This window comes from Betta splendens, chromosome 3, assembly GCF_900634795.4.
Source record: "Betta splendens chromosome 3, fBetSpl5.4, whole genome shotgun sequence".
In the NCBI taxonomy this organism is placed as follows: domain Eukaryota; kingdom Metazoa; phylum Chordata; class Actinopteri; order Anabantiformes; family Osphronemidae; genus Betta; species Betta splendens.
This window is the reverse complement of record NC_040883.2, coordinates 2,059,116-2,079,066: the sequence shown is the minus strand read 5'-3', so window position 1 is coordinate 2,079,066 and position 19,951 is coordinate 2,059,116. Positions and strand designations below refer to the sequence as shown.

At 45.3% G+C, this 19,951-nt stretch overlaps 1 protein-coding gene across 16 annotated transcripts in view; it reads left to right on the top strand.

Moving 5' to 3' along the window:
• neo1a (neogenin 1a) overlaps nt 1-19,951 on the top strand; it is a 101,403-nt gene that overhangs the window by 45,518 nt on the left and 35,934 nt on the right. For all 16 annotated transcript variants that reach the window (XM_029144951.3, XM_029144942.3, XM_029144952.3 and 13 more), the window contains exons 3-5: nt 10,839-11,114; nt 11,913-12,063; nt 19,284-19,420. In XM_029144951.3, the coding sequence (XP_029000784.1) occupies nt 10,839-11,114; nt 11,913-12,063; nt 19,284-19,420 (564 nt within the window). The remainder of the gene's footprint in view (nt 1-10,838; nt 11,115-11,912; nt 12,064-19,283; nt 19,421-19,951) is intronic.

Sequence of the window (19,951 nt, the reverse complement as noted above, 5' to 3'; positions counted from 1 at the left end):
CTCCATGTTTCAAAGCTAAATTGGGCTTCATAGGGCTTTTGAACCCTGAAAGAGTTGACGCTGACTCTTTTTTTTTTTTGATGGCTCTCTTTGCCTCGGGGAGAGCATTTCAAACAGACCTCTGTATTCGCCAGACACGCAGGGTAGATGTTCATACAGTCAGGCTGAATGGGGAAAATTCTTATTCCAGATTGAAACTATCCACCCAGCCTTGAGTTTTGATAATCAAGGCCACCTGTCATGACATCTGATCTCTGGAAAGCTTTTTACTGATTAGTTTAGGAAAAAAATCTGATGTCCTCTTGAACCCGTTGTCCATAAATTCTCCCATTTCTGACCTCAGTGACAAGTGCATCGTTTTCTGTTGAATATCCTTCGGAAGATGCTCTACTTGGAGAATAAATGTGATTCCAGAGTGACAGATAAGGGATTAGATTTTACTGCGCTAAATAAAACATGTTAAATACTGTAAATAAAATATGTTTTGAATGCATATTTAACTTTCCTCGGCCTGTGCTGAGAATGCAGAAACGTGGCGCATTCTCGCCTTGGGCACAGACCAAAGTGTGAAGTGCTCCGTCGGCGTGCACCGCGCCTTCCTTTATGCTTCACACACCTGCGTTATTTATGGATTTATTCTGTGTCACCTGAGCAGGATTCTGTAGGTGTTGCTATTATGATGGCACTGGAGGGAGAGATGCACCGATTGTGTTGAAGCAGCGCCTCAACACAATTACGTCTCTCTCTGTGCTCTGGATTTGCTTTATTCTAAAATACACTGTTTAAAAAGCATGTTTTACTCATTCACAGAAGTTTGACTTAACCTTTATTATTCTCTGGTGAACAAACGTCTTTTTCATCCCAGGACTGTGCTTTGATTGACAGTCTAATAGATTTTGCTGTTCCTTTAGTCGGGGTCAGTGTTGACAGCTCCCTCGCTGTCACTCGGAGGTCAGGTCGGGTTCTGTACGTGTTCCTGTTCTAGAGCTGAGACTGTTTGGGGAACGCATTGAGCCTGTTCAGACCTGCTTTCACACACACACATGACATGCGATGCAGGCGAGACCCGCGTGAGCAGGGGCAAAGTGTGAAGGAGGACGTGTGTAAAACACGAGCGATGGAACGGAGGAAAGCGATACCAGCGAGTGTCCGTGGACGTTGGTGTGGCGGCGCTGGCCTGAACTCCGTGTGTCCGGGCCTTCGGGACCCGCTCTCATGTGTGCGTCCGTAGCAGCTCTCTGATTGGTGGAGGTGTCGGGTTGTGTGCTGCCGATGAATGTGTCCACACATGCGTGATTTCAAACTGCACGCCGGCGTCTGATGAGGCCTGATTGAGGATTAGAAGAGAAATAAAGGCTCAGTGTTTCCTGCTGTTAGTGGTGACGCAGCGTTGTGTTATGAAGTTGTGCCTTGTGCGCCAGCTGCCTGCTGCGCTATCGCAGCGCTGGGTTGTGGTGCATTATTCTAAGCTGTGGACTAACTCCAAGGTCAGCGATAGGCATCGAGCCCATTGTTTATTCAGCGCTGCTACACACGCTTGTTTTTATTCAACACTGGCTTTTATCTCGCTTCTTCCTCACCCTTTAGTTTCCTTCACCTCTGAACGCACACACACTAAATTTTTACTCCGAGGTCTCAATTCCTGCCACATTTGCAGGCAGCGCACCTGGATAAAGCTACTGCTTTGGAGCATTCGTCTCTGATCTCAGGGATGTGTGTATTAAGTCTTTCTTGAGGCCAGAGGGTTACACAACCTTGTGCTTAAAGGACAAAAGATGCCCACAAATTTGTTTCCATGATATGTGAATTACACAAGCAGTGCCAAACTTGGAATACTTTTTTATAATAGTCTTTCGTCTCAGTCTGTGCAGACAAATTGCTCACAGACACCAGAGTTTGGTTAGTTCACAATTATAGCATCTGCTCCCTTTGAAGGCAATACACTGCTGATGGATTGGTGTAAAAATAGTTAATGCCACACAGTCAGACAGTCCAGATGTTCTAGACGTCCATTAGAGTTATTGATTAGAGCGCCTTGATTGTTGCTTTGTCTTCCTCACTCTTCACTTCCTGATAAGATCATTTCTGTAGTTTTTGCTATTTGGAGAGCGGCTGCTACTGCATTTTTGCGCCTGGTAAACACACACCCATTTCCTATTTGCCAATATAATTAGACAAAATCAATAAACTGTGCATGAATTAGTAGTGTAGGACATTGAGAGTGTAACTGCTGCGCGTGGTCTCATCCCTGTTCAAACACGCATCCTTCCCTTCAGCCCACTCTGTATGTTCTGTGTGCTTTACAATATTTGATGTCTGTGTTTGCTGTGGTTTGTTGACTTTTTATTATACATGACATTTGCATCTTCCCAGACGTAGTTAATGAACTTTGAAACTGTGCTTTATGTCTTCGTGGGGAGATTGGTCTTCTCGTCATGTCAGATGCCTCGCTGAAATACGGGCAGCTGTACGTAGCCTGTTACTGAGGCTCACTGGAGCGTTTCAGAAGAATGTTTACATGAATGTGCAAAAGAGGAAAAGAATCAGCCCTGACAGCAACAAGCAGTCATCGCTCTTCACTGATCACTTCCAACTGGTAAACTGTGGCTGAATTTATACTGGCTTACCAGGCGCTCGCTTCTCAAAACTGATCAGTGTTCAGGTACGCTTTTCTTTCCCTTCACTGTTCTCAAACCTGTCACCAAAATGAAAGTAATATTTTAAGGATGGAGTTGAGAATAAAACTGTTATGAAGGAGGAACGGAGGGCCGCTAGTGGAAGTTAATGTCACAGCGTCGTCACACGACCAGATGAGCAGTGATCAGTGCTCCTGACTGCTGAGTGACATCATCATTCTGTACTACAGCTGTTTGTGCAGAAACATCTGCTGCTCCCAAGCTGCCGTCCAAATTTAGATCTATACAGATTAACATGAACCATGAAGGTACAGTGTTATACTGTACCGTTGGAGCCAACTTGTACTCTTGTATTTATGTGTTTCAATTTGTGCTTGTGAGATTTAGATTTTTTGGCATCATTTATCTTTCTTCATAGAGCTCTGATAATGAGCCACATGGTTTTCTGCTGAATGAATAGACAGAAACAATAATAAACTAAATGCTGAGTCTTTTTTGTTCAGGTCTTGCTTTTTCTTGTCTACTACTAATTTTAGATGCCATCTTTTTTTTTCCTCCACTCTCGACCCTTCACTTTTACATTTTCCCTTCAGGAAAATGCTCAATTTTTCTCCGGCGCCATCCTCCATCCATCTCATTTCCCTTCTAGCTTCACTTGCTCGGCTTGAGCATAAACAGAGCAACAGGGCCGGCCGATAGCATCTACAGATGGGCCGCCAACAGCCCCAGATAAGGACCAGCAGCAGCATGCCCCTCTCCAGCAAACAATGGAGCGCCCACTGAAATGTGTGGTGGGAAGATGGAAAGCAGAAGGGAGGGGTGGTAGAAATGGGTGGGGACTGGATTAATGCAACTTGGAGAGTAATGTAGGGAATGAGGAAGAGGAGAGGGAAGAGAGGGAGGAGGCTGAAAATACGGAGGGAAAGGTGGTGCACGGAGCTGTGGGGGCAGGGAGCGGGGGGGGAGGTTATCCCTTCAGCCCATATCTGTGTCCATCAACAGCAGGACAAGGCAGTGTTTGGCTTTATCTGGTTGGCCTGTTGAGCTAGGAGGGTGCAGGGGCCCCTCATTCCAGCGGAGGGGGCCTTAAGGAACAAGCACCTGATGAAGGACGTGAGGAAGCCGGCTTTAGCTCCTCTTGGTGGCACCTGTGTTGGATTTGATTGACATCTCCTTCATAATCCCAGGGGTGACTCTAGTCGCATCGCGGGCAGCGTCTCTCGCCTCCTCCCCACCGCTCCCTGATAAGGGGAAGAGGGAGGAGGGTAGACGGGGTAACGGATGCATGGTCGTAGTGCCAACGCATTTATCTGCGATCGGGTAATGGGAGCAGCCGCTGCCACGGTCTCCCATGGCAACGACCTCTGCAGAAGGTTAACTAAAAATGGGGCAAGCATCGGCTACAACTCTGTTACCTGTGATGAAACGGTGACCGGTGTTTGGCTGGAGGCCTGGGTGAACAGGTGACACGTCCACAAGTTTCACACAACTGATCCATGGGCACCAACATTCCAGTAGAGCGGACACGATTAGCTCAGTGTCTGATTTTCTGCTACTTTTTCCTGGTTGTGATGTTTTGGAGTTCGGTTAAATAAAGCAAAAAAAAAATCAGCTAGATAATTTCCAGCTCCTTTCAGTTCACAGACATGATGATTATTGGAAAAAATGCCTTTTCTGCAATAATATGTTACACGCTGACAAAGGACCCCTGCTGTGAGTTGTAGCTGAGTGGATCAACTGAGGAGACATCATTTCTCCATTTTCACTTAGTTATTGTATTTCTTCCTAATTTTGTAAATAATAATTGGCGTAATATGACATAAGTGTGTGGAACTATTGATTAAGCAGCTCAGCCAGTCAACTGCCTAAAACCTGTTTGTATTCGAAGCATCAATACATAAAATGCATAAACACACAAGTAGGAAACATGCATTTACATAATAAATGCACCGCTATGGATTTGGGGGAAAACATTTAGAAGAGGGTGTCTGGATTTTTCTTTTCATTGACGTTTCCATGGCAACTGACCAGGCCCTGTCATGTGTTTGTCTCCATCCATCACCATCCGCGAGCGCCTTGTAGCCTCCGTCTCTTCCTACAACAGACAATCAGGAGCTGTCAGAGTGCAAACTCTGGCAGCACCCTCATCCTGCGATGTCACTTCCCATCTAAATACAATTGATTGTCTGTGATTTCATTGTTGGCTGATCTGTTTTTCTGTTCCCCTGCACATTCAAGTAGGAAATAATTTCAACAGTCAGACGTGTGAGGTGTCACACAGGCGCGTGCATGATGGAGGGGCCGTTTAAGGCGCGCACTGCCTTGCTCCTCCCGCTTTTGGCTTGCAGAATCAATGCAGATTGCTTCTGCAGACAATGAGAATATGGCAGAAGCAATCAGGTGGATGTGACTTCAGCCTCAGCTGCTGTTTGAGAGAACTCTGCGAACAGCAGCTGCACCCCAGGGCGCAGCCGTTGATCGTGCACAACATCTGGTCTGCGTCCACAGTGGTTTAGTATCTGAAGTATCAGTGGGGGTGTGAGCCCTGCAGACTTGGCGGAACACATTTAAAGGTGCATTTTGGCTGCAGATCGCTGCCTTGAACGCTACAGCGAGAATCCGCCGCTTTTGCATCTTTGTCAGTGTGTTTTACTTCACTGCCTGCTGCCAGCATTGTCTGAGGTTGTCATAATGGGAATTTAACAATAGACTCGTGTGTCATTGTTGGACACCAGCTGTCTTCTAAGGTTTTACTGTATTCTCTTCATGCACCGACTGCTTACAAGGTCAGGATATGCTCTTTCTGTCAACTTCTGCACCCAAGAGCAATCTTTACAGCTCAGTAGATAAAATAAGAAGCGCTGTCTGATCCCAAGTCTAGACGAGCGCTCCTCATCCGTCTTCTGTCTGCCCTTCTCATGTTTCTACACGTATTTGTTTGGACCTGTTTGGTTTTGTGGTTGCTATTGCTTTGCACAGGTAGCATGAAATGCTAGTTCATTGTCAGAACCACTGTCTTTATGCTGATGCACTGACTGTTCATCACAGTTTTAATCTTCCAAAGGTCTTGGGGAGTAAACTGGTATATTTGCACATCCTGTTACCTGGTGCCTCTATTATTTATTTACACAAAAAGCTGTGTGAATGATGAAAATCCAACAGTTGTTTCGGTCCAGCATCACGTTATGGCAGCCGCTCCGCCCCGTAGCTGAAGAAGACAAATCTGCTATGATGACAGGCAGACTGTGCATTTCATCATTTCTTCAGCATGCCATGCTTGTCGGGGTTCATACATGATGAAGCACCTCTGTGACTTCTTTATTAGGCTCCAACACAGTCGTTAATTAATCCTGTTTTCCTTCATGTCAATCTTGGGAGCCCTCCCACCTGTCACCTCCTGACAGCATGGAGCTTGTGACAAACAGCAGCAGACTTTCCACGTAGCTTCTGACAGAACCTTCAAGGTGTGTGTTATCCTCACATCTCTTAGTTTGTTGAATATAAAAGGGGGAAGTCCGCTTTTCTTTGTATTATAGGTATTTTTAGATGAACACTGACAACCTTTACCATTAATCAGTGAATACTGATTTAGCACATTTCATTTCCTATTATTTTATCAAAATTGATTTAAAGTTGTATATGTCATCATCCCCATTTAAAAAAAATGATGAAAAAAGATTTGAAAAAGTTCAGATTTGTTCTTGGAGTAGGATGTAAAGAACCCAAGCTTTTAAGAACATCTCCAAAGCATCGCCCCTCAAAGTCAAAATTCACAAAGATCTCTGCTGTTTTAGAGAAAAATCTGTCTGTTCTGTGTAACTTGTATTCTGAAGTGCTTTCCATAGGAGTGACAACACTTCCAGTTTGGAAAGATGGAGAGCAAATGGGGTGTTTGTGCAGTAGTTTATGCTCCGTGCACATAGAGAGCATTAATGTATTAGTAATCACACACAATCAGCCCTTTACCAATGGGAGATGTATTTGCTCCTACTCCAGCAGTGTTGTTTACCACATTGATTCCTTCTGGAAAGACATAATCTGCCTACTGTCGTGTTATACATTCGCCAAGTAAACCCTGAAATTGGATGTTGTTAAAGTCTGTGTCTTCTAATTTTCTAATGACTCAGTTTTAGATTAGAAGAACACAAATAGTTACAATCTGCACAAAGTCTAAATCTAAAACAGCAGGTGTCATTTTTCCAAATCGTCATGTAACAGTGTCCTGACAGCCTGAGCACATTGTACATACAGTAGTGCATAGTATTCTACTAAACTAAACCATCTGTGGAGATTCCCTCTGTGCTGAGAGGACCTCTGTTACTACATGATATCAATAAGGTGCAAAGACTTAACCTCCTTCAGTGTATTAGCAGGGATGTTAGCGGAATAGCATGATGTGCTGTAATAAAGGCCTTGGAAATGCCCTGAAACCTTCAATTGGGCAATTAATTATCACTTTCGCTGCAGCCGGCCTTAAAGGCTGCATGAACCGAAGCTTAGCACGTATTGCACAGGGAACATTTACAGAAGGGAAACTCCTTAGCCAGACATGCACTTCTCAAAGCCAGTACATCTAATAGTCGTGATTGTGTTTTTTTTGGATTGCCTGATTACGCCCCCACGCCGCCTAATTTCCTCTTTGTGGGGCATTGGCTCTTTTCCTGCATTGACTGAAATCATTTCTTCTTTTTTTTGGGTTTGCAAATTTGATTTGGCTCAGTTCAGTATTGTGAAATCCATAAATGCGCCAACAATAGTATTGATTGTTCTGTCTTCTGTTTTCATGAGTTACTTTATTAGATATTTTGAAAAGCGAGGACTATGAAGTGACGAGCGGAAGCCGGAGAGGTTGTCATTGTTGTGCATTAAAGGAAGAGCGTTCCATAAACAATCGCTGTATTCTAGGTGTTATTTGATGTGAAGGGCTTTTAACAAACCTACTTTCCTTCAACCTGCATCGTGTACTTCAATTTCAGGTATTGATTTTAGCGTTCTCCAGTACAAGAATGGGTGTGAACTTGTTGGATTACGGAACAGGAAGGTGCAGCAGTGAAATCATAATGTGATGCACGTCGAGCTCCGTTACGATCTGATTCTGCTGTGACATGAATAAATGAGGATGTTTGCCTCTTGTTTATGTGGATGTTTGCCTGTTCCAGTTATTTTATATTACCAGTCCAAACACAGCGCTCCTCAGGTCAGAACCAGATCGGGGCCAGTAGCCCTCTGGGCCCGTTTCACTTTTCCACCTAATTACTTAAAACAGCGCTGTCTGAAAATATGTAACGTTGAGCACAGCTGTATAACTGACCCAAGGTGAAGGACGGCTGTTCAGGAGTCAGTTACTAATGCAGAGGAATCTAGAGGGAGATCCTTAAATCCTTTTGCATATTCTATTAAGCTGCTCATTGTTATTCTATACCTGATTTTAATTATGGATAGAAGGGATGTGACTGTGTGATTTAAGTGTATGCGTGGCTACACTGGGTTTTGTACGTCTCTGCAGCACAGTTCCTTTCTAATCACAATTCAGTGATGGACACATTCATTCATTAGCATTCATAGCATTATAAGCTTGAACAGGCCGGGTTTGGTGAATCTAACCAACCACTCTCCACAAAGGAGGTATTTGGTAGCAGCACTGGGTTAATACTTCAGATTTTCTAAATTAGTTGCTTGGTTGCACAAGATCAGCGAGTTCATCTTTTGCTCTAATTTATGCGGTTTAAAATGAACAAAAATGGCTTTTGATTTCCATAAAGCTCTTTCCACTGTTCTGCATTGACCGCTGAGCTGGTATTGCTCTCTTGGAATCGTTTGGCCTCAACACACTTTGCTAATAAGCATTAAGATCGACAGTACAGCAGCTCTGTTCAATAGACGATGCTGAGCGGAGGCACAGAAAACCAACCTCCCATCCACTCGATTTAAATCGTGATTAAGAAGAATCAATACTCTTTGCATCGACTTCCCACCTACAAGGCTTTGACCTGACCCCACTAACATTTGCACCAGCCTGTGTGCATTAAGCATGCAAATAAATATACACATAGTTGAGATAATACAATGTAAAGCATTCATCTGACTAATTTAAAGAGCTAAGTCTTTTGTCTTTGCCATTTGAAATACACACATACTCCAAAATCCACAGAACCACACATACCTCCAGACACTGCAAACTGCTGAACTCAGCCTGGAGGATGTAATGAGGCTGGAAGAACAAAAGATTAGTCGATTGAGAGCTGGATGCGCAGCAGAGACACTGCCGATGAGTCAGAGTGCCTCAACAGCCTCAACTGAAGTTGTGCAAGGACAAGGTTCAGTCTTTGTGGAAGCATATTTTCTCGTCATGTCTGAAAATGCATTTCAAGAGTCTCGTGTATCTGCCGTGGGTTAAATGTCAAGTCTCAAGCCGTTACGCAACGCTGTGGGTATATCTGTAGCTATTAGACCTGAGGTGCAATTAACTCCGGGGCCATTGTCTTCGGCATGAACCTCTGAAGTGCCAGTCCTCCCTGGGCTGAAGCCTCTTTGTGCTCTGAGCTCTGTGTAGAATCCAACATTCCTAGATTCACTTCAACAGGTAGTACAGCGATGAGTGAGCGCAGGCTATTGTGGTCTGTCACAGTAAAGATGCAGGTATGGATGCAACAGCTTTGATTGTGTATTGGCCTTTCAATTCCCTCCACTTAGACAGTGTGGAGGAGAGTTTCACATTCAGACCCTGGAGAGGAACAAACACCGCCCTGTGAGGCTCCATGTCAGGTGAACTGTCAGTGTTCGTCACTGGGGTCAGGAATGTCTGACACAAGGCAACACTCGACTTATTAGTGCGTCCGAGAGTCGAAGCTGGTCAGGATTGGCTGCTCGACCTGTGGAGAAACTGAAAATGACTTCCTGCATCTGTTGGGAAGACTTTAAATAAACCCAGAAAAGGACAGCAGTGATCGCTGGCAAGAGGTTTTTCCAAGAATTGTGTTAAATGTCTGAAACTCGTGGGAAGTTTTTGATTAAATAGAGTTTGAGTGTAGTCATAAAAATGGCAACTTTACCATTTTAGACTTAGAAATGTCACTGAACACTTTCTAAATCGTCTCAGTCTCCCAGAATTCCCCCATCACCTCCACTGATTGGCTTATTAGTAATTAATTATGAAAACATGTATTTAAGGTTCAGTGACTCTAATCCAAGTGACTGCGGCTTTTCCTCCCAGCTATGACTATTCAGTAGATGAATGACAGCTCTGCTACAAATATATCAGCATTGGCATCAGCTAAGCTCATATTAACTCAACTATTGTGCTGAGATCTACTCAGAGAAGCATCGCACGTCAGTCGGGGCCAGAGGGAAGCATGTTGGGGCCTTATCTGTAAGTGTAATTTACCCTGGAGCACATCTTGCCAGGGGATTTGAAAAATAGTTTTTGCTCAGGAAGGGAGGGCGAGGCCCAGTCGCAGCTGCAGGAGACGCGTCACAAACAGGCAGCAGCCACTTTGTTTCATCCTTGGTCACACGTTTTTATCCATTCATTTCCAGACATTACCTAGGAGACCACCACAGAGGCCCTCCGTGGTAATAAGACAGCATACTATTCCTTTCATTGATGATGGAGTGGCTCTTTTACTTATTTTAAACATCTTCTTCACACCACTTGCTATTTACACACTTTTTAATTGAAGCCATTGTGTGTGATTGTTTCGTACGCAGACCGTGAGTGTTGGTTTCAGATCAATGGCTTCAAATGCAGGAAATAATTATTTTGTGTTGAGATGAAAGTGGGAGAACTGCAGCACAAACAGCCTGTGGATCCAGCCTTTTTTAATTAGTGCCGTGTATCTGCTGCTTTGCGAGGCAAATTAACATCCACCATTGAGGATAAGTGATTATGCTACACAACTGTGTGTGGGTGGCTGTGTGCGTGGAAAAGGTCAAAAATAGGTTGGTTTCTTCACCTCAAACGCTTTTAATGATTTACAGTTATAAAGATTATAATTAACACACATATTGCCTTATATGCTCATTGTTTATAGCTGAAGTCTGTGTAACTTTGTTTCTGCCTCAGACTTTTTCACGTTTTCAATGATCATTTGTAATAGTTGGTGACCTGTCCAGGGACTCCTGCGACCTTTATCAGGGTGTGGATGGTAGATTCCTGAATGTGCGATTTCTTACCACGTGTCCCTCTCTTTCTGTCTCTATCAGGAATGCCCAGGTTCACCAGCCAGCCAGCACCAACCACTGTGCATCTAGGGGATAGTCAAGTGATGGCATGTGAGATCAACTCCGACCTAGTGGCCTTCACCCGGTGGGAGCGGGACCGGCAGCCGCTGGAGCTCAGCAGCAGGGTGTTCCAGCTGCCCAGCGGCGCCCTGGTGCTCAGCAACGCCTCTGAAGCCGACGCTGGCCTCTATCGCTGTCTGGTGGAAAATGTGGGTTCATCCAAGTCCAGCGACGAAGCCCAGCTCCAGACAGTGCCAGGTAATTAGAGGGATCAATGTTGTCCAGTTTTATAGTCATGACAGTCGTACATGCATCATTCTTGTCCTTCTGTATTACCTGCTACTTTTAATTACAGTCCTGTTATCAGAGAGCTTTCTGAGCCCTTTCTGAAATAATATATAGGTTAGTTGGTCTTGTATTTACCGAGGTAAAAGGTGCATCCTCTGGCTTTCTCATTATCTGTAGCACGCCTGCCTGTAGTGGGAGATGCTTGAGCGCCCAAAGAAGCAGTAAAACTCCCAGTGGGGTTATCAGTGAAGCTGCAGTGGCTCGGGTGTAGCTCCAAAGCGGCACTGTCTGCTTGGACGTTTTATTCCCCAAGATGTTTAACATCAGGCTCCTGGCAACACAGAGGAGGTATTAGAGGTTATAAATCAGACCTCAAGCAGGCGCGAAGGGAAACCTTTATCTGTGTTTACATGAAGATGGATTCATACATTTAATATGTAAGAATATTACAAGTTTCACTCTGATGTTCTTATATCATTGGCTCTGTACAGTATGTGTTGTTGTCTCATGTCCTCATTAATGCGTGCAGCAGGTAGCAGCTGGATTTACATGGGATCCCCTTAAAACTGGGACCAACAGCTGTGTCGCATGTCAACATGAGCTTTATTCATCAGCCCACGTTGGTTTCAGGGTTTGGGTTCAGGAACACAACTTTCTTTGAACCTTTTAAGATAGATGGGACCAGTTAACAGGAGGCTGCTGCTCTGCTTCACTTACTCACCTCAGCTTTGACCTCTGTCTTAACCCCGACCTCCTCTCTCATCTAAGAAACCGGAGAAGAAAGGAAGCTGGAGTTTCTGGTGCAGCCCGTCTCTGTGACCAAGGCGTCCGGCACCAACGTGCTGCTGCCCTGCGTGGTCACCGGTCACCCGGCGCCACACGTCCGCTGGATGTTTGGAGACAAGCTGCTTGAGGAAAGGTAGGAGCTCATACGTTTCCCTGTCTAGACTGGACATCGTGCAAAATTACACGCAAAACAAGTGTGTTCAATTTATCCAAACATCTGAAAATACCACATGGGCTCAATCAGTCATAAGGACGTTTGTGTTCTCACATTCAGCTGCTCCAGGTAGTGTCTAGGTTTCAAGCATTCAGTTCAAGCCTAAAAGCAGCATCCGTTTTTAGAGCAGCTTCCCTCTTACCTGCTGCCTCTGGCCTTCAAAGGCTCCGTGTTACACGTCTGTCCTGGCGCCGCGTTCCGAGGTGTTAATGCTTTTCTGCCACCGCTGCTCTCTGGGGGGGACCTGTACGTGCCGACAGAGCCACTTCAGCTGGGGCTCGAGGATGCAGGGTCGCCAGCTGAGGGGAAGTTCACAAATTAAGAGCAGAGAGTGTCGCAGCGCCTGTGCTCTCGCTCCTCTGGCGCTCATTAACTCCGCCAGAGCGCCTCAAATCCCTCAGAAGGAATTGCATTGGACATGGGAAGTTTCACTCTCGCCAATTAACAAAGCACCTTGTTTACTTTACGCTGTTGTGTGACTCAGAGTTCTGGGGTAAATGGGGCTCATTCATCTAAATTCATGCCACAATGGGACTTGTCACAAGGCTAACGGCAGGGCTCCAGTGGTGTCAGCTGGAGTATCATTAGACTTTCCCACATTTAGTTGTAACCACATCTTTGCATTTTAAGTTAAATGTCGTTAAGACCTATGGAACTGTCCGTGAGTACGCCTGACCTCCGCTGGGAGCCGGCTAAAACGCAGCTTATTAATGTACCTGGCATCAGTTACCGCAACGCTTTACATACCAGCCCCAGGGGGTTCTGCGTTGGTAATTAGCAAGGCTGCTCAACATCCAGGGACCTCGTTCCAGTATGGACGTGGACCCTGCGCCTCTGTGAGAGGAATACATTACCACACTGCTATTTTGATTTAAATGCGACGCTGACAATTAAAAAGAATAGAAGTGGAACTTTCTCTTTTCTCTTCTTGGCTCTCGCGTCTCTCGGCGTTACATGAGGAAAAAGAAGAGCTGCTGTCAATTAAAAAGTGGTGTGGCGTGTAGTGGAGGGGGATCCACAAAGAGCCTAATTGGTCCTTGGTGCAGAGCACAAACAAGGCTGAACAGTGGCAGCGCAGAACCAGACACAAGATGAAAGTTGATGAAGATGCTGCACGAGTAAAGACTGTACGTCATCAGAAGGATTCAGGGATCGAACTTCGACTCCCGGTGCACAAATGATTCACAGTGCAACGAAGTGGCTGTTTTAGAGAGCGTGATTCCCGGATGTGTTTTGGAGTCGCTCTGTTTGCTGACTGGGTCCTCAGCAGCTGAATCTTAAAAACATGCCACATGAAGGATTTCTGCCATTCGTCTTTGAACACTCTCATTAGCATGTTATCCGTAACCTGAGTGAAGACAGAAATCACTGTTTAGTTATTTTTTTGCTATCACCTGTCTGCGTCTGCTGTAGGACTCTTTCATGTTGGTGACAGATGGGGATGGAGCAAAGATTTGAAAAGTAAATTCAAAACAGGTGGTCGTCTGCGTCTCATTTACCGAAAACTAAGTGTTTCCTCTGCTGTTACTGTGTCTGTTTATTGTCTAGGATTCTAGGATCACGCTGCACATACATGCTGATAAGTGTCAATTATTAAACCTATAGATAAGTACAGTATAGAATACAGTACATGTCAGCAATAAGGAAGGAAGCGGCGCCTCTAAAGCCACAGTCATCCAGTGATGAGTGCACAGTAAACGCTGAACACAGAGCAGTGTGTTAACGTGGAGCATCGTTGTTGACACCTGCTGACAAAGACAGGACACGCTGTGCTGATGGTCTTCATCTGCTGATGGACTCTTTACTAGCTGTGTTTCTGCCTGAGATTCACAGTCAGTACGTTGACATTATAGAGTCTGAACTACATTTAATAATCTAAAAGCCAGTTACTGTTAATGATGTGAAAATAAATGCTTTCATTTCATGGATGTGCGACAGCGTGGACTGTGGATGTTTATAGAGACACGCTGTCTCGTTTCATTTTAATTTAAAATGTATACGTCGTCTTAGATGATGTATCTATAGTGATATCTATAGTAATAGTGATTCAGTAAAGAAGGACAGAGTTCAACAATTATTCTCACTGAGCTCAGCAGCAACAGTTGCCGTGCAGGCGACATTGGAGTTATATTCTTAACAGACGCTGTGTGTCAGTGATTGCATCCCTCGGTGCCGGTGAGCAAAGAGACACGGGCCTTTGGATTTCATGCACATTCTGGTCCTTATGACACTCATGAAAAGGACAGCCATCTTTTGTTCTTGGGAGTATCACTCTGTCACCTAATAGAATCCCCCAGCAGTCAATAAAATGGATGAATTATGCATGTAGGCCAGCAACGGGGAATTGACAGAGCATGTAAATCAACCCCCTTCCAAAGCCTCCCAGCCATCCATCTTCTCTGCTCCTTGTCTTCTTGCCTTCATTTAAATATGATTGTGTATATTGCATTTACTTGTGTATAAAGGGAGAAGCATGGTGTGGGAAATTTGTTTGCAATTGGCCTGTTATTGGAAAGTGTAACTTTCCTACACAAACACAAACACACACACTTTTTGTATCTGCTTGGCTGCGTGAGAGGGGAAAACAAATACACACATTCTATGAAAGTGTAAATACATCGAGTCCACAGGAAACGTTACCCTGGAATTCTATGGTCCCCTCTTTACACTGATTCACGTTCTGCATAGCTGTTTAATAACAAAAGCCCAAATGCCGTTAGTGATAAAATCCCACCGATGCATTCAAATGTGTTGGTAGATTGACGCTTAACACCTTTACGGTAGAAGTCGGTACAGCTGAGTCCACGTCTCCTGAACCTACAGCTTAGCTGAGCAAATGCACTTTCCGTTTAATGCTAACGGTTGTTGAGGTGCAGTCATCCATGTTTGTCTGTGTGTTTGTGTAAGGGTGCCCAGTGGAGCTCTGAGCTCCCTTAGCTCAGCCATTGTACTTTACACATGTGTTTATGTGCAGTTATATAGTGACAACCACATCATCAACAGCTTTTTCCAAACTAATTACAGCATAAGCTTCTGCATCATCTCGTAACGTTGCAGCATCTCAGTAACATGGTCAAGTAAATATGCAGAGTCTCTCAGCAACATTCCTTGTTAAAAAGTCAGCACATTCCTCCACCGTGCACTCTACGTGGGCTTTGTGCTTATTCACTGGGATTTCTCCAGCGGTGGTGGAATGATAGATGGCAGCAGCAGCGTTACGGTGTTGGAGAGGCTTTGCTGGCATGTGGGGACGAGAAAACAAGACAAGCAACATGGTTTTCTGGCAGTGGAGGATGGGAGGTCTCGTTTACTCTCGTCTCTCAGTCTCACAAACACGTACGCTCTGTTTGAGGCGCTTCCTGTCGCGGCTTCTCTTACTGTACATTCTGTTCCTCTACCTCGTGCATCCTGGTTATAATTTACAGAGGTGTCCTGGGGCTTTTGGCCACTAGCTGTATCTACATGCAGTGGGGACCTGTTCATTCCAAAACATCATAATGGGTATCACAAATCTACAGATGCCTGCGCTGTAATCTACCCGTGAAAGCTAAACTAGGCAGCACTATAGAGCTCACAATAGGGCTTTATTCACTGATGGCCTGGACCTGCACATCGTCTTTCACAGCTCATTTTCATGACTCTTCAGCATGAAGTAAAAGCTTTGAGGGGTAAAAAGCATGCGGCGCCCTGGCTTCAGGTGGTTTATATCATCCTGGACGGCCCAACGGCCCATCTAAAGTATATCATGTAAGCTAAGGGCTGCAGGCGTCCTTGTAATATGCACTAATCAGTTTATTCTTGGGGGCCCTGGTAAAGGGGAAACACAAATAAAGTCAGGTATGCAGGACGTGTTCTTGTCTCGAGGGTCCTGCAGCGTTCCATTAGCAGCCAGAGGAAAACAAAAAGGGTTTTATGACCGAGTCACTCGAGAAGCCCCCGTCTGGACTGGCAGCACCAGATAGGGTTTCACATTAATTTCTAATTGTTTATTTATTCATTTGTGTGCCTAGTTATTGTGGTTTCTTTATTCTCACAAACGTGAGATACAAAGAGCAGAAATGCAAACAATGTGTTTTGGAAGCAGGACAAATCTTTCCGCTCCGCCGTCTGCTCCCTTTGCTGAAAAATGAAATCCCAGAGCTTTCTTCGCACCTCGAACGTGATTTAAATTCATGAAACTGTTTTTATTAGGTTCTGGTCAAAAGGGGGAGGAAGTTCAATTCCATTTTGAACAGCAACACCTGAAACAATATAGTAGTTATCATTCATAACCCGTGACAGCAGAAAGGTGGTTGTACCTGGTGGAGGAGGAAGCTGAAACAAACACAGGCCACAGCGTTCTCTCTGGAGGAGTTTAAAGACGGCCTCTCTCCATTATTAATAAAGCAGCCGTCACTGTTGTGACAGCTGTGGCTCTACCTGCCTCCCACCTGTGCTGCAGGTAGCCTGACCCAGGCCTAACCACTGTCACAACAGTCCTGACTGCTGTGTGACAGTGATCCGTGCGTCCCCATCAACACACACGCCGCTCCCCTGACTCCGGAGCCCCGACCTCGCCACCGCTCTGCTGCCGAAGGCTGAGTCACGGTCACACATGCTAAACGCGTCCTCGCTCGCCCCGAGAGCTCCCTCCCTCTCTGTTGTGCCGGCGCTTGCGGCTGCTTGCGAGGCTGAATAGTGTAATAGAGTTCAAGGTGGCGTTGGAGGCCTTTTCATGTTGATGGGAGGTTTTTGGGGGGAGAGCGGTGCAGAGACAGGAGGTAAACTAAGCTACGAACACAGGTAACTGTAGTGCAGTGGTTCACAGCAGTAGCTTCCACTGAGCAATTAGTCACTGCACCTGATTCTTGACACATTTACTTTGTATCTAAATCTGCCGTTTTATAATGAGATAAAAATCGACGTCGGAAATATCAAAGCAGTTTATCAGTTTTTGGTAGGTGAGCACCAATAATGCCGCTTTAATTAGCAGCATTTCTCAACGAGGACCTGCAGTCAGGATAAAAGATGACTTATCCTCGCAGCCGCTCCAGCTTCGCTGTGGGAAAAGCTTCCCTACAACAGCGGAGCCCACTTTCTTTGTCGTCCTCTCTAAACAGTAACAGTTGCTGTTCCAGGGAGCAATGCAGCAGCGTCACTTAAAGCTATGATTGACTTAAACACAATGAGAACTTGCCTGGAGGTCTGATGTGCACACGAGGACGCGGCAGAGCTTTTTACGGTGCACTGAGGCCAAAGAGCCCAGTAGACGTCCTGGGGGGACGACCTGCAGGACCGCCTGGCACAGTGGACGCGTGTCTTCAGGGGAGTTCTCCTCTCCAGCAGTGAATTGACATGCAGGAGCCACCAGCGGAACCAGCCATACTCGTGCACAGACGGAATCAATGTACAGCGAGACGTCTGGCATTTTCTAGGATTCTGGTCTGAATCCTCAAACTGAAAGAAACACAGTGTTTGTGTTCAACCTTTCGCATCTCAGTCCCAGGCTGTTTTTTTGCTGGCTGCTGAGTTTGTGTGTGTGACAAAAGGGAAGCGGTGTCACACTAAGAGGAGCATTAGAGACCTGGGATTAAGTTGTCTGTTTGAACAGGTCTGCATCCTCCTGACCTGACTTCATGACCGTCAACCTGATCAGGTCACGGCTTCACGGCTTGGATTTGTGATAAGAGCCAACAACAGAACTACTCGAATGGATTATTTCCAAGCTGATCTAGAAAATTTTTCTGAACCAAACTTGGGCCCTTCACCAGGATCATGAAACTGCTTGTACCTGTTTGTTTGGACACCAAAAGCCTAATCTGTGGCGAAGGAGTGGCTCCAGGTCATGTGAAACTGCAGCTGTGGAATCTGTTAACTGATGGCAGATCAGCCGTCTGTTATGTCCCGAGTGGAACGGTGATGTCATTATTGCAACAGCAGGTTGAGTGCCACTCCAATGCGCCACTCCAGCAGCGACAGACCAGCAGATGGACCAGAGGCCAGTGCTGCCAAAACGCAGGACCAGTCAGCGGGCGAGAAAAATGAGCTTGAGTGGAAGCTCCAGCTAGTCAGCAGTTTGTTTTAAAAGAAATCAAGCTTCAGCGGAGGGTCCCCTCCTTAACTCGGCACGCTTCCCACTCCTCTCTGCAAAAACCATTATGGAGTGATCTTCGTCCTCAGTGGCATTTTCCTTGCTGTGGCGCTCTTTGTTTTTTTTTTTTATCTTCTTCAAATGACCCGCTGCTCCCATTCCTCTCCCTCCTCTCGCTCTCTCACTGAATGCAGACTTCTCTCTCTATGCTATTGATTTTTATTTTCTTTCCTCTCTGCCTCCTACTCCTCTGCTCCAGTGGTTGTTGAATCAAGCCAGAGCTTGGCCACAGTCTGCTTTCTGCTGAGCCTGTTGGGGAAATCATAGTTAGGCCTGTTTAAAATGGAAGAGCTTTAAAACCTGGCTGTGCAAACAGAAGCTTGTTCACAGTAAGATGCTGCCGGAACGACAACTGTTTCCAGTTTATTAGCGTTCAGGCATTTGTCGGTATTAAGTGTTCTACAACAGTGTTATTTTTTGTTTGTTACATCATACCCAATGAAGTGACCGTGACCCAATGCATCTGAATGAATGCCTACAAACATTATGTCTTCATGTACAATGTAAATAATGTCATTAAAAAGCACTCGGTTCTGCTACAAGTCGACTTACTACACGTGTCTTATTCCGATCTATCGCTCGTTACGTTACCAGATGTCCAAATCCAGATGGCTTATAAATAATAATTAAGAAAAAATACAAATTCCCCTCCTTTTCAGTGCAGTTGACTTTGCTTTTAGCATGATTTATTTATTCAGAGTTGTTAAGGTGACGGAGCAAAATGAAGGGATGTGGAGTCAAACTGAGGTCAGTGGGAGAACGTGGAGCTCCAGAGTGTGCAGCCTTCACCACTCGACTCTAAACGAGTGGGTGGGAAATGTGCCGTAATAACCTTCTACATATTTTACAAGTTTGCTTTATGACATTGAAGCTGAGGTTCAGCTCCGTCCAGATGTTAAAGGGTCGTCAGTCTTAGATCTCCAGTATCAGATAAAACAACAGTGATAAACGCATATTTGAAGACATCATGAATAAACGTCTCGTTCTTTTCTTTCTCTCCTGTGCTCAGCGATGGCCGCGTGCAGATCCTGGGAGGAGGCAGCCTCCAGCTCTTTAATCTCACAGAGCAGGATGCTGGCACATACACCTGCATGGCAGACGGTCCAAATGCCACCATCGAAGCCCAGGCCCAGCTCACAGTACAAGGTACCTGTATCGACCCACATTCTGTTTTCTGCTGTACAACCACATGTACTAGATTGATGTTCACCCAAAGCCTGAACACGCTGTTATAGTTATAGCTGGGAAGAGAAAATGTTACTTCAAACAAATCGACGTTGTAGGCAAAGATTAAGGCACAGACTGGTGATTGGAGGGTTTTCATTAGTTCCTGAGGTGAGAACACTCAGACCAACATCTATAAAAACAGTCTTAATATCAGCAGATTATGTTTGGAAATGTGCTCATTAAATGCAGCGTGGACTCGTATCCCAGGGGTGAAATAAGCACCATGAACGATGTGCATTCAGAATTGTATTGTAACCGGAACACCAGCTGAGGTGCTGCTCACCAAAGGGAGGCTGCGTTTTCAGAGAAGTGGACGGACGACGATGAGGTCTGAACAGAGTGACTAACGGCACTTATGATCAGCAGCAACGAATACTTTATATTATATTGTTATATAAACAAATAGTTTATTATCATAAATCCCTACTTTATAGAAGTGCACAGTCGAGT